The 20,534-nt window shown below is 51.6% G+C and overlaps 6 protein-coding genes across 6 annotated transcripts; 2 read left to right on the forward strand and 4 right to left on the reverse strand.

Annotated features, from left to right (window-relative positions):
- Window positions 1-989: 989 nt before the first annotated feature.
- On the reverse strand, window positions 990-5,330 carry SEPMUDRAFT_116843 (uncharacterized protein; the record flags this gene model as incomplete). The annotated part of the gene is made up of 3 exons (XM_016901291.1): window positions 990-4,396; window positions 4,526-4,615; window positions 5,135-5,330. The coding sequence occupies 3 exons, from the start codon at window positions 5,328-5,330 to the stop codon at window positions 990-992; spliced, it is 3,693 nt and encodes a 1,230-aa protein (XP_016761952.1).
- A 3,937-nt stretch (window positions 5,331-9,267) lies between these two features.
- Window positions 9,268-12,126, reverse strand: SEPMUDRAFT_65126 (Transp_cyt_pur-domain-containing protein; the record flags this gene model as incomplete). Its single annotated transcript, XM_016909706.1, has 9 exons — window positions 11,295-12,126; window positions 11,197-11,244; window positions 10,754-11,140; window positions 10,465-10,688; window positions 10,381-10,399; window positions 9,986-10,302; window positions 9,789-9,911; window positions 9,523-9,705; window positions 9,268-9,420 (listed from the first exon to the last, which is right to left on the reverse strand). The coding sequence occupies exons 1-9, from the start codon at window positions 11,482-11,484 to the stop codon at window positions 9,268-9,270; spliced, it is 1,644 nt and encodes a 547-aa protein (XP_016761953.1). The 5' UTR covers window positions 11,485-12,126.
- Window positions 11,798-13,128, forward strand: SEPMUDRAFT_43475 (alpha-ketoglutarate dependent xanthine dioxygenase; the record flags this gene model as incomplete). The annotated part of the gene is made up of 4 exons (XM_016908897.1): window positions 11,798-12,208; window positions 12,259-12,472; window positions 12,526-12,734; window positions 12,796-13,128. The coding sequence occupies 4 exons, from the start codon at window positions 11,798-11,800 to the stop codon at window positions 13,126-13,128; spliced, it is 1,167 nt and encodes a 388-aa protein (XP_016761954.1).
- Window positions 13,129-13,555: 427 nt separating this feature from the next.
- Window positions 13,556-15,205, reverse strand: SEPMUDRAFT_141188 (uncharacterized protein; the record flags this gene model as incomplete). Its single annotated transcript, XM_016902954.1, has 4 exons — window positions 13,556-13,714; window positions 13,769-14,197; window positions 14,255-15,027; window positions 15,094-15,205. 4 exons carry the CDS (start codon window positions 15,203-15,205, stop codon window positions 13,556-13,558), a joined length of 1,473 nt encoding a protein of 490 aa, XP_016761955.1.
- Window positions 15,206-15,408: 203 nt separating this feature from the next.
- SEPMUDRAFT_148994 (mRNA capping enzyme, alpha subunit) lies at window positions 15,409-17,184 on the reverse strand. Its single transcript, XM_016905274.1, has one exon. The coding sequence runs from the start codon at window positions 17,105-17,107 to the stop codon at window positions 15,755-15,757; it is 1,353 nt and encodes a 450-aa protein (XP_016761956.1). The 5' UTR covers window positions 17,108-17,184; the 3' UTR covers window positions 15,409-15,754.
- Window positions 17,185-18,470: 1,286 nt separating this feature from the next.
- SEPMUDRAFT_65137 (MFS multidrug transporter) lies at window positions 18,471-20,493 on the forward strand. Its single transcript, XM_016909707.1, has 5 exons — window positions 18,471-18,905; window positions 18,961-19,044; window positions 19,103-19,858; window positions 19,920-19,984; window positions 20,152-20,493. The coding sequence occupies exons 1-5, from the start codon at window positions 18,511-18,513 to the stop codon at window positions 20,424-20,426; spliced, it is 1,575 nt and encodes a 524-aa protein (XP_016761957.1). The 5' UTR covers window positions 18,471-18,510; the 3' UTR covers window positions 20,427-20,493.
- The last annotated feature ends 41 nt before the right edge of the window (window positions 20,494-20,534 follow it).

Consider the following 20,534-nt stretch of genomic DNA (forward strand, 5'->3'; position numbering starts at 1 on the left):
AGGAGGAAAAACTAGGGACTCCGGAATTCGTATAAAATAAGAAGAAAAGAAAAAGAAAAAAAAAAGAGATATTGTACCTTACCTTAGGTATAGACAGACAGACAGATAAAATGTAGATACCTAGATAGATAGATGTGAAGATATATGTACGTACCGTATGTATGTAATGCATGTATATACCTCAGAGCTAGAATGGTATCATCGCACAAAACCAATATAAGCAAATCACCAAGTACACATGCAGGGAGTATAGCGCATAAGAACTCTCAAAACTCGAAAAGAAAAATCCTGCGGCCTGGTCACGTATATAGTCAGAGCACAAACATTGTCTCGTCCATCACACACACACACACACATGTCCTGTTTGGGCCCTCTTCTTCTTCCTCTTCCTCTTCTTCTCCTTCTCCTGCTCTCTCTTTTCCCCTTCCCCTTTCCCCTGTCCCCTTCCCCTTTCCATTTTCCTTTTCCTTTTTCCATTCCCCTTTCACTCTCGCCAAGGTATTATTCATGTACTCACACACAGTCCCGCCCGCCCGCTAGCCATGTACCTTACAATTGAAGAAGGAAAGAAAAGAAAAGAAAAAAGGAGAAAAAAGGGGCAGGAGGGGGAGGGGGCAGTCATGGCTGTTCGCTCCACTCGCCTAAACCCCCTCACCCTCCCAGCTTCTCAACCAACATCACTCTTCGTCTTCTCACCATCACATCCTCTCCTCCTCCTCTCCTTCTCCAACAACAACTGTACAAAAGCCTGTTTTGTAGGTAGGTTATCATCAGAAGAAAAAACTCTCCGTCCAGGACTGCTATCCTTGTTCATGGACGGAGGGAATTTTTTGGATCATCAAATCGTCAAGCTTCGTCTCTCTCACACTCTCTTTGTCTCTCTTACTCCCTCTCTCATACACACACACACTCTCTCCCTCTCTCCCTCCCCAAGCCCATACATCGCAGTTGTTGTTGTTCTTATGAATGAGGGGTATATATCCAAAATCCTACCGATGATCACAGAGAGAAACATTCGACGTGTTCGCTTCCGAGACTTCGAGGAGAGCTTCGTCTTCTCCGACTTCGCGCCACTTGAGGCTACAGTCCACCAGTCCCTTCACCCCTGGTACTCGTTGTGCCCACAGAGATTCCGATGGTGTCCGGAAGGTGAAGGCCCGCTGGGAGCTGATCACGCCAATGGCTTGTAAGATGGACTTGCGAGTATCTCTTCCAAACACGGTCGGGTGGCAAATCCATTCGAGGCTGGCCTCCAGTTCGGAGTCGAGAGCCGTCATTATCGCTCGGTCGATGCCTCCTCCTCCACTAGGGCCAAACGGGACGGGTGACTCTGATGGGTTCGGTGAGCGTGGCGGGTGTGGGGACCCGAGCTCGTTGGCCGAATTCCTTGCAGAATCAATCTGCCGAGGTGTGGGTGGTGGAAGAGCGCTCGAGGGGGGAGGTGTAGGAAGGGGAGGCAAAACACCTTTGCCCAGACCTTTTAGGATGGATCGCGTCTCGCTCAGCAGATGCTGAGCACGATCATTCTGACCCCGGGCCACGAGTCCGAGGGCTCGAGACAGCATGTCAGAAGTGAGGAGCTCCATTCGCCGTTGTACGACCGACGGATGAGGAGGAATGGGGGGCGTGAACGACCGCAATGCATGTTTCTTGGAAGGAGCAGGCAACATCGGAATCGCAAGCAGCGAGGGCCGAGGGAGCTGCGACATCCTGCCTTCGCACTTGATATCGCGCCAGGTCAAATCGGCCTGTATGAGCGGCAATTCTTCGAGCGACACTGCGCGCGACACTGCTTCCGGTTCGATGGGTCCCAGAGCCTCCAGGCCAGAGATCATGTTCTCCCATGGATCCGAAGGAATCGAGTCCGGTGACGAGACGTCTGGCTGGATCGCCAGCTGCACCAAAATGTCGCGCTTATCGCCGAAGCGCAAATCGCCGAGTGATGCTTCCGCTTCGCGGCCCGTCGAGCGCTTCGTGGCATGAAGCGCGCCGCTCAACTTGATGAATTTGGCGGGCGAGCCTTCCGGTATCCGGAGTTTGACCTTGACGCTCTGATGTGATATGCTCTGCAGAGAGCCCAAACATCCGGCCAAGGCCTCGCGAAGCATGAGCCAGTCCTTCACATACGTGTAGCTCGCCTTGGTCTTGGTGGACATGGCGACCATAGTATCCGGCTTATGCGTCAAACCTAGGCCAAAAGAATGAATGGAAATCTTCGCAGCCTCGGCGCGAGAGACCACAAAGTCGACGCTGTCAGGATCGGAAGTTGAGGAATCGCTGATGAGCATTACATGGGACAGCTGACTCTGCGCTCTTCGCTGCATCAACAAGTCAATGGCAACATTGGCACCATCCACCACGTCCGCTCGGAAGTTTTTCACGCCGACAGGGCGAATGGAATTAATGGCGGTAGGCCAACCCGACCAGCCTTTCGTGGTCATGCCCACTAAAGCAGCCGGACCACTGCCCAAGCCAAAGGTGACCAAGCCCATGCGGTCGCGAGGGCCGAGGTTGGAGACCATGAAACGCAACGCATCGCGCAACACATTGATTTTCAACCCTTGCATGGAAGGAGTCACCGGCACCACCACCACCAAGTCCACGGGCACATGCAGCGACGGCGAGCACCTACTCCAATCTGGTGCACCACAACGGGAATTCGTATACTCCGTCGGGGCAGTCTCATGGGATTGTTTGCCATACGATGATGGTATCGATGACAGCCTCTTCGTGCGTTTGGAATGGGTGTCGTCTTCTTCGGACGAGTTCCGGTGGTCGAACTCACCATACGCCGGCAGCTTCGATTCGGGGGGTGAGGAGAGGTTCACAATGGTCCTCTGCCAGAGGTCGAGCTGTTCGGAGTTGCAACATTGCATGTGGAATGCAGGAAGCTCAGGCACCGTCAGGTGCAGGGTGAGGACATGGCCTTCCCGGAAGGTCTCCATATGACTCAGATGTTTCTTGATCAGGATGGAGCCTTTGAGGGTGCAGCGCGATAACGCGCTGGATGGTGCTTCGGAGCTGTCCCACGTCTGCATACTGCTGGTCTTCTTCTTCCTCTTCACACAGACCAACATCTCGCTGAACAGATAGCACTCCAGCTCCTGCCAAGCCTGTCGGTCTTTACCCACGCTCATCACTCCGTGAAGCAGAAGCTCGCCAAAACGATCATATTCCAGCCCGTGCCAATTGTCCACCCGTCGCACCAAATCGTCTCGGATCCGCTGGAGGGAGGTGTCCTCGTGTACGCTGTCGACCGGCCTACTCCGCTGTGAAACGGGCCGTAACCGGGGCGGTGATGATTCGAGTCTCTCTTCGGCTAATGATGACGGGGGAGGTGGACGGGGAGAATCTGCAATCGAGCTCGCTTGCCACTTCCTCCCCACTACCTCCACCGTGACCAGACAGGTCAAGCTTTGCTGATGTCGTGACTTGGTGAGAGTCGGAAACTCGCTTCGGACAGTGACGAGCGGTGCCGGGATCATGGTCGTGTCTTGCAGGTGTGGGTTAGTCACAGATGCTACCATAGATGCCGCGTCGTAGTCGTGAGGCCTACTGTCATGTTGCTGATGGCTGTTGGAAGAGCCATTGTTCGATATGACACCTGTATCTCTACTGCTTTTCCTGGTATGTGATTCATGAAAGGCGTGATGTCGTTCGCTCCGACGGTCGACGGACTCATCTCGATCAGGTAGAAGACGATCTCGTGAAGGCTTCAACGATGTTTTCAATTGGGAGGACCGTTGACTACATGATCGGCTTGCATTGTCATCCCACAACTCAGGCATTCCGGCTTGGTGGTGGTGGTGAGGATCATCGTCGTCGTCGTCGTCGTCGTCGTCGTCGTCATCATCATCATCCCGCCATTCATGCTTCTGTGCGGAGCGTAAAAGCTGGTTGAGGTTATCAAAGTCAACTTCGCTCGCTTTGCGCGTGTCAAAGCCCAGTGGCTTGTCACACGAAGGGCACGTGTCGAGCTCAAACTCCCTGATGTAGCCATAGAAGCAGGCCTCGTGTGACACATGGCCACATGCCAGCTGAAGGATACGCTCGCCGCGCAGAATGTGCTCTAGAGGCTCATCGCAAGCGGCACATATGCTGCCCACAAACGTACGTTCACGTCGATTTCCGGTTTTGGCGTTGAACATATCGTTGCGCTGCTGGTAGGCCTCCAGGTGGGCGGGCAGGCTCCAGAAGGTGCTTCCTCCAGACGACGAGCGCTCGTTCGCTGGAGGTGGAGGAGATTGGATGATGGTGGTGGTGGTGGGTCTGCCGTTGAAGTTGTTGTTGTTGTTTTTGTTGTCAAAGGCACGATTCGACAGAATAGCAGAATGTTTGTCTCTTCTCGATTGCCGGCAATTGTGCAGCACCGGATCGATGGCACTCCGTGGAGATGCTGAAACCACGTGGTCAGTCAGTCGACTATGAGTAAGCTGGAGAATATGCATGATTTAGGTATGAGTGCGCATCGCAAGACCACATATCTCCTACAACGCTGATATTGGTGGTGGTGGTGGTATCGTACCGAGTTCTGGGACGCTGACGTTGTACAGGCCGGCGTTGATTCGCGTGTGGAGTCTGCGGACTACTGTCGAGTCGGAGGCCGAGTGGGGACCTGCTGATCAGGCCAGCAGCAATAGAGTTCTACACGGTCGTCTTGTCCCTTTTCTTCTTCTACTACTTCTTCTCTTGCTTCTTCTTCTTCGTCTTCGTCTTCCTCTTCCTCCTGTTCTTCTCCTAGTTCGGGCGGTGCACAAGTCTTCTGCACAAACTTAAGTGGCGCTGTTAGAGTGAGGTGGTCTGAGTGTTGCGCTCGCGAAGCGAGCTGTTGGTCTGAATACATAATAAAGAGCCGCGAGCCAGCGGGTCTGGTCCCTGTCGTTCTAGAAGTGGTTCGTGAAGTTTCATGGGTCTAAATTAGGTCGCAGTAGGCGGTCGTCTCTCTCAATCAGACAGCACAACCACCCCGGTCCCGAGTTGGGACAGGCAGCGAGGATGCGCTTGCTCCATCCGGCTGTCAATGAAGGCGACGGATTGGAGGCGCAGAGACGGCGAGGCAAATGGACGAGCGAGTGTGTGCATCCAATTGCCGTCCATGGTGGAGAGACGGAGAGGCAGAGATGGTGGGCATTACCACATTGGTGGCTGCCACGCGGTAAGAGAGCGAGCTTCAGCTGGAGCAGACTCAGCAGACTCAGCATTCCATGGCATTCGACAGGCTTCAACCTGGCGCCGTCGGCAGGAAGGGCAAGGGCAGGGGGAACGGGGGCTGCACTCAGTGCACTGGTCACTAAACGTCCGAAACTCACGGCAAGCCCACCTGGACCCATCACGGCATCACCCATCACCCATCACGGTATCACGGTAAGGTATCACCCATCACCGGGCACGAGCAGAGACCTCGCCTGTGAGTGTGGCTCTACCCTACCTACCTCTTAGGCGTGCCGGTGTGGGCCATACATTCCCTGCGGAGCCCGGAGATTGAGCTCCAACAATCGCCCGAGCGAGGAATACCTGTATGGCATAGCGCACAGCCATGACAACAGCGACAACAACATCATCATCATCATCAAACAACGACAATAACAACGACAATAACAACAAAATCAACAACAACAGCAACAGCAACAGCAGCTCAGTCATCGTCGCGTGCGCGGGAGCGATGGAAGCCATGGGATGACAGGTTGCTTGTGATAAGGCTTGTAATGCGAAGAGGCGAGAAACAGTGTAATTTCACGCATTCCCTTCCTAGGTACATATCCATGAACCATCCATGACCCGTCCACCCCGCCGTCCACGCCGCGCCGGTGGATGTCGCGATAGCTAAGTCGATAGTCGATGGACGATAATCGATAATCGATAATCGATGGTCGATGGTCGATGGTCGATGGTCGTCGATATACTGCTGCTGCTGAAGATGATGATGCCCGACAATGGTACCTTCAATTCCACCGCCATGGCTCAGGTTCTCTGTTGCCGTTGCACTGCACTAGGCAGCTGATCGCATTCGGACGGCACCTCTCCCGCGGGCCTGGTTGGCCTCTGTCGTACCTCCTACGTCTCATGTATAGTATAACAGCCCCATTTCCGGATCGGGGGGTGAGGATGTGGTTGGTGGCAACGGCACTACTACTGTACAGTACTACTACAGAAACAGAGTCACAGACAGAGAGAGAGAGACTAGAGAGAGCGAGAGAAGCGAGAGATTACGGACATTAGTGTCGTCGAAGCCCAATCTCGGCGGGATCTTCCGTTGCACCTAGGAATCCCATACCGGTTCTTATTAGAAACAACGACTTGCGGACCGGAACAAGAATGTTCGCTAAGCATGTGACAATGTGAGGAATCCATGAAGCACATCGCCGTGTAAAGAGTAAACTAACTCCCCTCTTAGAGCCCTGTACGGGGGACGGGAACCCGGCCTTTGCGCTGCCGCCGTGTCTGATCGCCCTCTTCCCGTGGCACTGGCTTTGCTTCTGCTCCCCGTGGTCCGGTGGCGGTGACTGCGAAAGTGAACCTGGATAAAAGGGCAAAACATGTTTTCCTGTTTGGGGAAAATCAGGAAATGCATCTACTCGCTATAGTAGTGAGTGTCACGACGCTAGCTGGTTAATATAATGGGCTCCGCTCTACTGGAACGAGTAGAGGCAGCGGCGAATCGCGATACCTATAGGCTATACAGTAATGCTATGAACGAGAATTCAAACTCTTTTCCGTCGTGCGAGCCGCGTGGGTGGTACACTGGTACTGTTGAACGCCCCTGACAGCTGCAGCAATCAACACGGCCGAGGTCGATCTCTCTCTCTCTCTTTGTGGCAGTCTGTGCCATGTCGTCTCGGGGGAGAGTGAGGATGTCACGTGTAGAGATCAGATGTACTATATCGCCGACGGCATCTCAGATCACATCTCCTTAACGACGGGAGTGGGTGGGTCTCGACTCTCGAGTGAGACTGGGAGAGGGAGGAGACTCAGGAGAGATCCAACAGGTACACTACAATCCCATCCCCTGCCAACCTTCTCGGAATAATTGCACCAATGCACCAGGTCACAGGTGAGCGTCATCGCATCTTCGGACACCGCAAAACCTCTTGACCTGTACCTCCTAGAGGCTGTACTACTGTGATACTGCACTCTTCCCCATTGATCTGCATTGCGTCAACCAGAAGCAGCTGCACGCGCATGAGGATGGGGTCTTCAACACTGCAGTAGTACATCCATCCATTCATCCATCCTCTCCCACTATGATTCCCACCCGCTCTCACCATGAGCGTAGCAGCATGCACACGGTATACGCTCCTTATCGCGGGTATTTGGAAAGCTCATGGGGGATGAGAGAACAGCCGCGTGTTCGTGCCGGAGAAGCTGCCTCGTCAACAAACGCCTTTCGCCGGAGAAGTCCTCGGACTCCTCGCAAGAATGATGGATATCGATAACCGGCCGGCCTCCTCCTCCTACATGTACCTTGAACATTTTCGTATTTCGAGAGAAAGCATGAGGTATATAGAGTCAGTAAGGTACCTGAGGATGTTGTATGTAAGGTACCTTACGCTTCCTTCTCCAGCCGACCGAGAACGTTCGAACTAACGTTAGGAAGTACGATGCCACCACCTACCGCCTACAGTACAGTATAGCCGAAGTTCACAAACCCCTCCACTATCCCGTCCGTCTCTCAGGGACCTGACCTCGCTAGACTCGGGTCGCTACCACCCTTCTACCTTACCTAGTCTCCCGCTCTACATACAAACTAGGTGCTAAAAGGGCATCACTACTAGGATTTTGCCAAGGATGGGACGTGAAAACCAACAGTAGCAGAAAGAGAGAGAGAGAGAGAGAAGTCAAGTTCATCCCCCCTACGAAAAGTATGTGTACCTGGGTAGAATGCTCGTCGAAAGTAAGAAAGAAGAATAGGATATCCGTACCGTAATCATAATCATAATAACAGTAGTAGCAACATCCCAAATCACATCTTTAACAACAAAGTACCTCGGCATCTACAAGCAGTACAGTACTACTACCACTTTCGCGTACATACATATACCTATTCCAGACATATACGTATCCAGAGAACAAAACAAGTAAGTCAAAGGGGAAGCCGCTGGAGGGGGAGGAAGGGGGGGGGAGAAGCGGAAGCCCAACATCTGCCGCGGTCGTATCGTACCGTATATACTAGTAAGGTAAAGGTCAGGTAAGGTAATACCCAGAGAACTTTCTCCTCGAGCGAGCAGATACCGTAATACGCGATCTGTTGGAATCGTATAGAGATATGTCGCAAGAAGGAAGGGGAAGGGGGAAACCGGATGAAAGTAGACTAACTACCTACCTAGGCTAGGTAGTACCTACAGTTAAAGTCTCTCGCGATACTATTGATAGGTTTCCAACATATGTAGGTACATGTACCCGACTAGGTAGATATTGATGTCGCAACTACACCTACCTACCTCGGTATCTCTCTTTATCTCTCTCTCTCTCCCTCTCTTCTCCTAACTATACCTATCCAACCTACCTCGGTACCTACCTCCCTACCTCCCTAGCACGTAGCTAGTATATCTATACTTGGACAGAACATCTTGAAACAACATAATACGATCTTACCCAACAGGGCCAATACAAGCTAATACAATACAAGTAATACAACAACAACTACGAGCTAGTGTTGTAGCAAATAATCAGTAAAGAAGCTAGCTAGCCCTACCTGATCAAACGTACCTATGTTAACGGAAAGAGAAATACCTCATATACCTAGCCTGCCCTACGAGGCTCGGTATTCGTATATATAGAAGGGGGGAGGGGAGGCTTCTTCTTCTCCTGTTTCTGCCCTACGAGGCTCGGTATTCGTATATTCTGTATTTCCTCGATTCGAGAAGGGGGGAGGGGGGCACTTGTTCTCCTTCTCCTGTTTCTGCCCTAAGATGTATGCCCTCGATTCGAGAACGGGGGAGTAGAGCACTTGTTCTTCTCCTTCTCCTTCTTCTCCTCCTTCTTCTCCTCCTTTCCCTTCCCCTTTGTTAGTCTTGTCTTGTCTGACATACTATATGTATGTACCCCTAACCTACTAGGTAAGGAGGTACCATTGCATTTACTATACCGTTACCGAACTATACCTACCTACCGTACGGTACGGTACGGTACGACTGAGAAGAGAAGAAAAGAAAAACATATATTTAATAATGATTATGATCATCATCATCATCAACATCATCATCATCATGACTATAACTTCCTATATACATGTACTTACTACCTCATCCACCTACCTACATATATACATCAAACCGTCCATCCTTCACTCACAACACTCCCGACATGCGGAAACGCCCAATTCAAACCCGTATAAATCACCGCACTCGTACAAATTCCAAAAAGATAACTAAGATAATACAAATGCAAAGCACCCATTGCGATGGAATTCGTTGATGTGACCTATTTGATTTTTCTCATCAGTAAACCATCATGATTCATCGTCAAGACAAAAAGTCAAAGAAGAAGAGGCGAGTGAGTGTGGTTTGATTTTGATGTACTTACCGCGTGTGCAAAACCGGGCGTGAGAGGAACCCAACTTGCGACAAAAGCTACCATTGCTCTCCAATTTGTTCCGAAGCGGTTGTAGCGATAGCGACCTTGAGGGTCGTAGAGTTCGAGAACTTGGTATTTTTGGTGGTGGACGAGGTAGTAATCTGATAAAAGGATACCAGTGATTGGTGCCAGCTGGATGATTCAAGAGGTCAGCTTCTTTTTCTAGCTCTATCATTCATTCCTCGCTTTCTTTCTTTTTTTTTCTTTGGACTTACCCAGATCGTATATCCGTCCATAAAATTTAGAAGCGCAGATGCAGACGCGAGGATATTCCAAGGAGTGAGAACCCACGCTCCCACAAAAGCGACAATATAGCTTCCACGTCGTAAATTCACATACTAGAAAAAAAAGAAAGAAAAAAAGTCAGCCCAACAAATTCCATATCTCTTCTCAACCAAAAGCTTCTTCTCACCTTGGGAAACATAGCATTCAAATCATTTGCAGCCGAAATACAATTCGCGCTCAAATTCGTCCCCAGCTGAGCCAGCGCCAATGCCAGTCCACAGAATGCTGCACCGGCACGCGCTCTGCCGCTTCCGGTCCAGTGCGAGAGGACAGTCAATGGATCCCAGATTTCTTCTCCGTAGAGATCGGTGGCGGCACCGGCGATGATGATGCCCATAAAGGACATGAGGGCAAATGATAATGGGATGATGAGGATTTGGATGTAGACGGATCGGGTTTTGCGGGAGTAGCGTGCAAAGTCGTTGATGTTGACTGCCATTGTGCCTGTATTCTTCTCTCAGCCCGAAAAGGAAAAAAGAAAAGGGGAATTGGCAGCGGGATGGTCTGGAGGTGAGTACATACCGTAGTTGCCAAGCATCGACTGGAATAGGAACGTCAGCTGGGATGCTGTCGAGGAGGAGGAGGAGGAGGAACGTGATGACTTACGTTCAGTGCGCTCATGAATGCCCATCCATACTTGGAGTTGGAGATGGTAGTGCCTCGCTGGAGCAGAGAAGTGTGCAGTCCCCCTCCGGTTGCCTGACACGCCCAACCGAGCATGCCGAAAATTGCTGGCAGACATAGAATTGCCTTGGCGTGGAAGAACCACGTGAGCTTGCGTGGATGAATGTAGTGAAAGGGCAGGACGCATAAGAAGTAGATGATGTAGGCTATACACATTTGGTCACTGGTCTGCTCGAGCTCCTGCGTGCTTCTCAGGGAGGATGGGACATACCTGTCATGACCTGAGTCGTAATGTTGGCTGATCTGGGAAGTCGATTGGGAACATCCGCAAATGATGGCCAGATTGCCAGAATGACGGCTTTGATGCACAGAGCGCCATTATACGTATTGATGCCGTACCAGAACAAGCCGACTATCATTCGTATGATGACCACAAGAAAAGAACAGTAAAACCCGAATGACGCTCTGCTTTGGATCGTATACGGAATGTGAAGCCGGGCACCGATGATTCCGTTGGCGGTAATGACGAGTGAAATGAGGAAGTGTCCGAGGGCGATGATTCCCACAGCAGTCTGCCATGACAGTCCGAGAGTGACGATCGAAGAGCCCAGTCGGAGGTTGCCTGGACCGATGGCGTCGCAGAGCCAGTATGTCACAACTGTGATGGGTCATCAGGATTGAGTGCGCAGTTCAATTCACGGAGGGGATACTCACAGTTGATACTGGTCCAGGTTTGTCCAGACGAGGTGATTGGATCAAGGTCTTCACAGTCAGCCAACAATAACAAGCCACTAGGAAGTCGAATCACTCACCTGCGTTGCTCCATTTCCTGAAGCCATCCTTATCAATTTCCGTCTCGAGCTGACAGCTATACCGTAGACGTTGAAGCAGAGTGGACCAGGAGTGTGTGCTTCTGCTTTCGCCAAGACTTGGCCCGACGCATTGAGTATCGACATTGACGACTGCGTGCTTCACCAATTCCGGATCTGCGGTCTGATTCATGGCGCCAGAGCAATACGATGAAGGAGGTGGCGCGACTCAGTGTGTTGGGTCGAGGTTCCAGATCATGGAACGAAGTATGGTATGGATTGTTACGATGTAGGGCTGTATCCTGGGGAAATCCAACGCGTGCGATAGGCCAACCAGCGATATGTACCTTGTCAGGCGCATGCCGCGCATTGAGATAGAGCTGCCCGTCGGCATGCTCTCATGCTGGATAGGAGAGGCCGATCAGAAAAGAATCTCCAGAACCGACACCAACTTTTTTCAGTGTTCTTCGTAAACCATTATTAGAACACACCGATCAAGAACAAAAATGCCTCACAAGATTGAAAGGCTAGAAGTCGTGCCGCTCGCACACGAGCTTCGCAAGGATACCGAGCTGGGTGCCGAGGTTCTGCTGCCATCGTCAATGCCGTTGTTGGATCTCTCGGCACTTACTGATGAAGATCGAGAGACTCTTAGAACTGGTCTATTCACCCATCAAATCCTGGTGATTCGCGACCAACTCGGCTTAAATCCTACACTTCTACCACAGCTGGCCAAGATCTTCGACTCGACAGTGAGAGATATACACAGCGGTGGCAAGACTCAAGTCACCGACAAGAAGAACATTCTGTCGCAGAACAATGGATCGCGAATCCCTCGTGCTCCCCAGGTGACTGTGATTGGAAGTGGAAACACGAATGGCCACGAAGGCATCTCGGACCTGGAGCTGAAGCATGTGGTATGGAGCCTGCAACGCAGACTCTGAAGTCAACTAATGGTCAGCATTAGGATCATGTCTCGTTCCACCAGAACCCGCTGACAGCAGAGGAGATCGCACAAGGCTACACGAGGCCGTACCGCTGGCATATGGATGCGCCTCTGTACGAAAATCTGCCTGGCTTCGTGACAAGCCTGCACTCAATTGAGGCACCAGATCTTCCAGACCAAAAGATCCGATTCCCGGATGGCAGCGAAATGGATATTGCTGCTGGAGCAACCGCTTGTGAGCTGATGTTTTGCCCGAATAGGATGAGATGGCACGCTGACTTGAGGCAGTCTACTCTGGTGCGAAAGGTTTCAAGTTGCTCACAGCTGAAGAGCAAGACTTTGCCATGAACACGACCGTGCAATACGCACCTCGCGCGTACGAGTTCATCAGGAACTGCAAAGCGACTAACGACGGGTTCGGCATTGCAGGAGTCGGGCAAGAGATGCCAATGACCGAGATGACGCCTTTCGAATGGGACAAAGTCCATGCATTTCCGGTATGTAGTAGTACTACTACTACTACTTGTTCGATGCTGCTGTGCTGACATTCCTCTCCAGATGGTATGGACAAATAGAGAGACACAAGAGCCACACCTGCAGATTCTTGGTTGCAATGTCCTGTCTCTTCGTACCAAAAATCCAGCGAATGGCGAGACTACCGTGGTCGATGATCTCGCAGAGGTTCGACGGATCTGTCACGGGCTGCAGAGCAAGATCTACAAGCCAGAGCACATCTATGCTCATCGATGGCGCAAAGGTGACCTGGTGATATTCCATAACAGAGGCGTACTGCACAGCATTACCGGACAGCTCTCGAATCGGCCAGAGAGAAGGCTTTTGTGGCAATGTAGCATGGCCAGTGAGACACCTCCAGTGCCGTATCGCACGTAGCCATGCGGATGGAGAAGGCAAGATGTTGATGAAAATATCAGGAAATGGTCCTGAAGTAGATGTAGGAGGTAGGTTGATCGGGTAGAAGTAGGACTCGAAAATCACTACCATTCTCACCCTGCTTGGCGCGCTGTTCCCCATTCAAAAGCGTACCTATCGCTTCGTATAAAGCCCCCAGTCTCAAGGCAGCTTACAGCAGCTTACATTCTGCGACTTTGAGTTAGCGTTGACCCGGGGAATCTGATTTGGGTTCTTCGGTGTAATAGCGAAGTACCGGGCTGCATCACCTCCATGCTCCTTCTTGGTGCCCAGCATAACGTTGTGATAAGAACAGGTGATGGGAATAAGCTGGCGGACAGTAACACGATGATAGTCCTACAGATTTGATGCTCTGAATACTTGTGCGTGCGACATCCTGCGAGTCTTCTCACAATTCCTCGTGTCCCACTGGCAAGGCCAGCAACTGCTTGTAAAGATCTAGAGGAATTGTGATGTTCTGACGAGCCACGCCTTGCAGTCCATTCGAGGTCGCCACGTCCGGGTTGGGATAATAGAAGCTCGCGATCGCGATGATCACATAGACGACCTACAGATATTAGCAGGCGTGCTAGCGCTCAGTCGTCAATGTGCCAAAACTCACCACTAGCAAGCTACCTTCGAGCCAATTGCTTTCTTGATCACGCAAGAAGTTTCCCACGACCAGAATGGAGAGAACAAGCAGAGCGATCATGAAGATCTCGAAGTTGAGATCCATTGGCTTGCCGAGTGCCCAGCCCACCAGAACGACTAGAGGTGCATTAAAGAGTGCAGTCTGTATGGACGGGCCAATGCAATGGTATAGAGCCACGTTGATGACACCATCCCATGCTTCGTCGATCGATGTAAGGTGCTCAGCTGCCTTTTCGACAAGAGGAAGCAAGATGAGGCCAAGGAATTGATCAGGCACGCCAGCCTCCACGACAGGTTCGATTTGCCCAACGAGAATGATGAGGAGTAGGACGACGAAGACTATTGCGACAGCGATAGCGACCAGTGCTTCCGTCATCGTCAACTTTGGCTTCAACATGTCCTGCGAGTTGTTAGACGAAAACCCGGAGTAGTATATAAGTGATGGGCCTGCACTTGCCTCGTGATGGTCAGCATCTTGATGCTCATCCTGTTCGATGACCTCGTCGAAGAGGGAATGCGCAGATGTGCAGCTATATAGCAGGTAAAGCCCATATGCGATAATCAGTATTACGGAAGTGGCTTGACTGATTCGCACAATATCATTGTCGAGCCGATCCTTGGTGAAGTGCTCATGAAGTGCCGATACAGTCTCTGTCTTGAGAGCAGAGTAGAAGGCAGATGGTATCAGCAGTCCGAAGGCAGCAACAAGGAGTAGGCCACTGCCAACTTCGGATACCACAGCGTGGAACTTCTGGTTCTGGGTATGTTTGCGAACGCCAGCGGCAACGAAGCACAACCCCAAGCATAGCAGTAAGTTTGTGAGGATCGAGCCCAGAATCGCAGCTTGAATGATCGGTATGAGGTTCCCTTCGTCGCCGTTGCCCTCGCCTTCTCCTCCTTCCGGTTCGTGCTTGATGATCAACACGACGAAGAGGACGATTTCCACGACTGATCCGAATGTGGTTTCAATCAGGATTCCGGCCACTTTGGGCATTTTGCGTGCAAACTCTTGGCCAGCAAAGCCCAACAGGTTGGCAGCAGGTATCATAGCCAGGTAGGAAGTAGCAAAGATCCATAAATGTGCATCTGTGGCGAAGTTGAGGACTATGGCTACCACGACAAACGGCCAGAGCAGATTAACGGCTGACGAGACACGACTGGAGGAGCGAGCGACAATCGACACAAACTGCTGTGGATGGAAACCGTGACGTCCACTTTCGCCTTCGTGAGCTGTAGAAGTGAGGTGGTCATCAGTATGCTGTTCCCGACTTCCCATGCCTTGCACCTTTCACCCACCGATGCCATCCGCGAAGGTATGGGGTGCGTTCCGCTGCGTCGATGGTAACAACGGCGACGATTCGCCATTGGTGTGGTGGCCATGTCGGCTGTTGTCGTTGCTTGGAGACATTGGGTTGAATGTGAGGTGCCACTTGGGCTGATTGTCAATGTGTTGGAGAGGTGAGTGCAGAAAACAGGGCAGGTAGTAGGAGGTACAACATCGTAACCAGCTTGGCGCGCCTCACGTCTGTCTCAGAGCTGGCTTGGTATCTTGGCTGCTCGCCGGCTTACTCTCACTGCCTAGTACATACTGAATTAGTAGTTCACATGAATGTCGGACTGTCACTCCTCGCACGCTGCAATCTGGTTCGAGCAAGTTGTTTATTAATGCATCATATTCGCAGCGCATGCGTTGTACTGAATGTCTGCTATGTCCAAATTCCCAAATTCCCAAGGGGTATCATACGCATATATAACCAATGACGCCCCCTTGTCCTATGCTGCCATTTTCATGGAAATGATTGTAATCCAACGCCTCCTCCATTTATCCGAGCGCGACCCTCGCAAAAGTGGCCATGTGTAGCAATAGATGCACTTCGAACACCACCGTCTTGTCTTCAATGGGTGCTCGGCTAAAGGCTTCGCCCACGGCCTTGTGTACAATGTTCGCCGATGCATATCAGACGTACCCGGGACCGTCGTCAGGCGGGCTAGATGTCCTCTTGCTAGTATCTAGTGGCTGAGAACTCTTGGCCAGACCAGAGTCTCGGGGCTGCCTCTGTGCCTGCTGCTGATGCTGTTGGTGTTGGGCTTGTCGCATCTTGAGCTCCGCCTCTTTCGCCCTCGACTCCCTCTCCTTCCAGGCGGTCCTGATGGGATTGAATGCAGCGATCAAGTCCTCCTCGGTGACTGCATCTTCAATGCTCTGAAGCACACTATCCACCACAGAGATGTGATTGGCATGCTCTTTGTCGTCTCTGAAACGTGGTGTACCGTCTTCGTCCATTTTTGGTCGCCAATTGCCCGTCTCTTTCTCGCGCCAGCACTCGATGATTTTGTGATCGAAGGGTTCGGGCAGGGCTTTCATGGCGTCCCATTCCCGGTCGGTGAGGTGCAGGTGGGCGAAATAACGGTAGTCGTTGTTGTTGCCGTGGAAAACGAGAAGCTCGATCTCGGGCTTCTGGTCAAAGTCCTCGTACTTTCCATCTTCGTCTTCCAATTCCGGGAAAGCGCCAATCTGCAGTTTGAAGTCGATGGTGTTCTCGTGCGGCGGCTTCCACTTGAGAATATGTTGATCGGTGCCACTAACATACGGAGTATCCTTGCAAGTGAAGATCAAGCCGTCGTTGCCATGCGGCAGGTTTGGCAGTACGTTCTTGAACATTTCAGGCGCAGCGTAGGAGGTACTAGGCTTCTTCGCCTCGATCTGAAACGGCTGGGCGCTGTTGTCCTCGGGGAAGTCCTTTGCAAACTGCTTGTAGGGCCCAATGACGCCTCGGAGGATTTTGTCGATGCGATAGCCATACTCGCGCTCGGCGATGTTCTGCCCGCGCAAGACCAGGATGTCGAAGATGATGTAGGTCAGCTGCGGCGGGCGATTGGGGAAGCGCTGCAGCACGAGCTCGCCGTCGAGGAGAGTGTTGTGGTGGAAGCTCTTGATGTCGTAGGGGCGGCCATCGGGGCCCGGACGGCCATCAGGCGTGGGGCATGGCAGGTGCAAGTAGCCCTGCTCGATGTGATAGTAGTCATTCCTGCGGTCGATGAGAAACTGCGTCTCGACCCAGTGGCCCATGGCGTCCTGCGTCTGCGTCAGGAACAGCAGCAGGCGGATACCGTCGGTCTTCTCGGCCAGGAAGTAGTCTGCACGCTCTAGCTCTTTCAGATGTCGGCGCGCAAATGACACGGGTTGCGCGCCAGGGAATTTGGTGTCGCGGCGTCTGAGCAGGTCGGCCACCGTCTCTTGGTGGAAGCGCGCATCTTGGCGGGGCAGCTTGTGCAGGTGCGGCACCTTGTCGAGTGATGGTGTGCCCATTAGGACATGTGGATTTGATGGGTACCGGGCCTGTATGGATGCAGTGCCTAGTATGTGATGGTGGTGTAGAGAGAAGATGCTTATGGGGAAGGGAAGCTAGGAGGTAAGGTACCTGGTATGTAGCTGTGAGGTACATATGTGTATGTAGGTACCTCCTACCTACCTACCTAGGTAAGGTACATATAGGTACATTAGGTAAGCCTGGTAAGGTAAGGTAATGCTGACCTAATGGATAGGTATACAGACTACAGATCGCCTGATCCCTGCAGTCTTGGCAGTTCTCTGTCGAAATGCCATTCTGCTTTGAGGCTGAACTTAATCGCCTTCTTTGACATTGACCATCACATCTTGACTAGTACCATCTACCCTCTCCTACAGGTATCGATGTACCTCCTACCACCACCTACATATACATGTACCTCCTACTGGCCGCGCGCCATCGCCATCGACCACGACGTCATGTCCTCTTCTATGCACTTTGCTCACTTACTCATACTGCCTCGCGCTTCGCTAACCTGCCTGCCTGTCTGCTCGCTGTCCCGGCACGCGGCGAGGTATGATGGGTAGTCATCTCTTCATGCTGACTGACAATGAGGTATTACCAGTTCAGCCCTCTACAACACGCACGCCTCCCGTAGCACAAGATCAGCATAATAAGAAAATATAAAAAAATTCGGACATAAGACGCGCGCCATGTGCCGAACCATATGATCAGCCATCAATATCTAGTCAAGCGCCAAACCATATTGCTCAGCTGCACTTCCAATTGGCACTACTCGCATTTTTCAGAGCGGCTAGCTAACGTGCTTGCGATGCTGACAAAATGTCGTCACTGACTTCACTGCAGTCTGCTACGCGTCTACAATCAGTACCTGAGTATTTGGTCTAGTAGAAGTCATATAAGTAGGTCGTGGTTGCTACATTCGGCATGTGCTGTTGGAAGCGTATTTGCCATGTTGGACTCCTCGCGTCCCTTTGCTTTATCAGCCATGAACGACCGGCAACCCACGCGTGAAAACATTCTACGAAGTCAGAGTGGACTCCCCCTTGCCACTCCGAATGGCACTGTAGAATGGGTCAGACCATCTACAGCCGAACTTAGCGATAGGCAACCTGAGCCTGGCGTTATGGCAATCCCCAACCAGAGTCGCAATCCTGCGCCTCAATATTCGACAGAAGCCTCTACCGCTAGCGACAATGCCTTGACGCAACCATTCAGACCATCTACAGCGGGACAACAGCCCTCGGCGAATTGGACAACCTGGGCAACCTCGGCTACCCCTTCATCACATCCATCACATTCACAGCGTCTGGCGGGTGACGGAGGGTACCCATTCGACGAGGGCACACTACGCAAAGAATTGAATGGCCGAGACTTCTACCGCAGTTCATTAACTAGCGAGATGGAGAAGGAATCGGATCTAGAAACACCCCCTACATCCTATCGGCCCAATCCATCTGCGAGGCATCAATCAGCGGACATTGACATCGAGAAGCAATCCATTGACCAGGGGCACAACAGCCAGCGACAGCAAAGCGACGAAGGCGATCACGAAAAAGACGGCCAAGAAGAAGAACAGCGCGACCCCAATCTTGTGACTTGGGACGGCGACGATGACCCGGAGAATCCTATGAATTTCAAACCATCGCGCAAGTGGAGAATTGCAGTCATGTTTGGGCTCATGACATTCGTGGTTACTTTTGCCTCGAGTGTCTTCAGTTCTGCAACGATGGTGACATCCATGCAGTTTGGCGTCAGCAGTGAAGTCATGACTCTTGGTACCTCGTTATTCGTGCTGTCAGTATCCACTGCTTCGCAATCCTCTTGAGCGCATACTGACTTGGAAGCACAGCGGCTTCGCCTTTGGTCCGATTGTGTGGGGACCATTCTCCGAGCTTTACGGACGGAAAGTACCACTCTTCGCCGGCTATTTTATGTTAGTCACAATTATATCCATTTTCGTTCCGACCACCGCACTGACTACGGTGATACAGCTTTGCGATATTCCAGATACCTGTTGCAGTGGCCACAAACCTACAGACCATTTTCATATGTCGATTCTTCGGGGGCTTTTTTGCCAGCGCTCCTCTAGCTACCGTCGGCGGAGCCCTAGCAGACTTCTTCGGGCCTATTGATCGTGGCGTAGCAATGGTCTTGTTCTCGGCTTCTACATTCATTGGACCCGTGATGGGCCCTATCTTGGGAGGATTCATTACCATGAGCCATCTAGGCTGGCGCTGGACTGCATGGATTACTTTGATTATGGCTGCTCTATTCGGTGTCATAGGCTTCTTCGTCATCCCAGAGACCTTGGCGCCGGTGCTGCTACAGCGCAGAGCGAAGAAGCTAAAGCACCAAACCAAAAACTGGGCGCTACACGCGGAAGCCGATGAGCACGAGGTCAACTTCAAAGAAATTGCCGACAAGTACCTCTTGAAACCATTCAAGATGTTGATTATGGAGCCCATTCTGGTACTGATCACGCTGTACATGTCACTCATCTACGGCATCATCTACGGTTTTTTCGAAGTCTTCCCTATCTCGTTTCAAGAAGAGCGCGGGTACAATCTGGGCGTCGGATCGCTGCCTTTCCTTGCAGTTCTTGTGGGAGTGCTTTTCGGGAGCTCCATTATTGTAGCCATCACCAAAACCCGTACAAAGCGTGTTTTTGCAGAAAAAGGCATTGTGCCTGAGGAACGCCTTCTCCCGATGATAGTGGGCGGAGCATTATTGCCCATTGGACTCTTCTGGTGAGTCAACCGTCACGCAAATGTGTCCAAAGGACATTTTCCTAACGTTTCCGTTCTTTAGGTTTGGATGGACCTCATCTAAGAACATCACCCCTTGGCCAGAAATCATTGCCGCCGTCCCGATTGGTAAGTTCCTCGAACACATGCCCACACTCACTCACTCACACACACACACACACGCACTCTCTCTCTCTCTCTCACACACACACACTCACTCACTCACTCACTCACACTCACTCACACACACACACTCACACACACACACGAAACTGACATCGATCCCTTGTCCACAGGTGCCGGTGTCATGATGATTTTCCTTCAAGGGCTCAACTACATCATCGATGTGTACAAAATCAACGCCAACTCCGCGATTGCAGCAAACACCTTCTTCCGTTCCTGGATTGGAGCCGGATTCCCCATGTTCGCAACCCCCATGTTTCACAATCTGGGCGTGAACTGGGCCATGAGTTTGTTGGGCTTCCTGTGTGTGGCATTATTCCCCGTGCCGATACTGTATTATATCTACGGCGCCAAGATCAGGAAGTTGAGTAGATATACTGCGGATTGATGATGAGATGTGGTGGAATGGAGGATATGTATGATCAAGAAGTAATGAATGAGAAAACAGTATCAGCTCGCGGTATGAGTGTTCTTCTCATACCTATGCTCGCATGTC

The sequence above is a fragment of the Sphaerulina musiva genome, assembly GCF_000320565.1.
Source record: "Sphaerulina musiva SO2202 unplaced genomic scaffold SEPMUscaffold_4, whole genome shotgun sequence".
In the NCBI taxonomy this organism is placed as follows: domain Eukaryota; kingdom Fungi; phylum Ascomycota; class Dothideomycetes; order Mycosphaerellales; family Mycosphaerellaceae; genus Sphaerulina; species Sphaerulina musiva.

Excerpts from the sequence above, each read along its gene's own strand:
- SEPMUDRAFT_65137 (XM_016909707.1), top strand. The coding sequence starts at position 18,511 with ATGGAGAAGGAATCGGATCTAGAAACACCCCCTACATCCTATCGGCCC. Across the intron at positions 19,859-19,919 it reads TTGCCCATTGGACTCTTCTG|GTTTGGATGGACCTCATCTA; the intron begins GTGAGTCAACCG and ends TCCGTTCTTTAG. Across the intron at positions 19,985-20,151 it reads CATTGCCGCCGTCCCGATTG|GTGCCGGTGTCATGATGATT; the intron begins GTAAGTTCCTCG and ends CCTTGTCCACAG.
- SEPMUDRAFT_148994 (XM_016905274.1), bottom strand. The coding sequence starts at position 17,107 with ATGGGCACACCATCACTCGACAAGGTGCCGCACCTGCACAAGCTGCCC.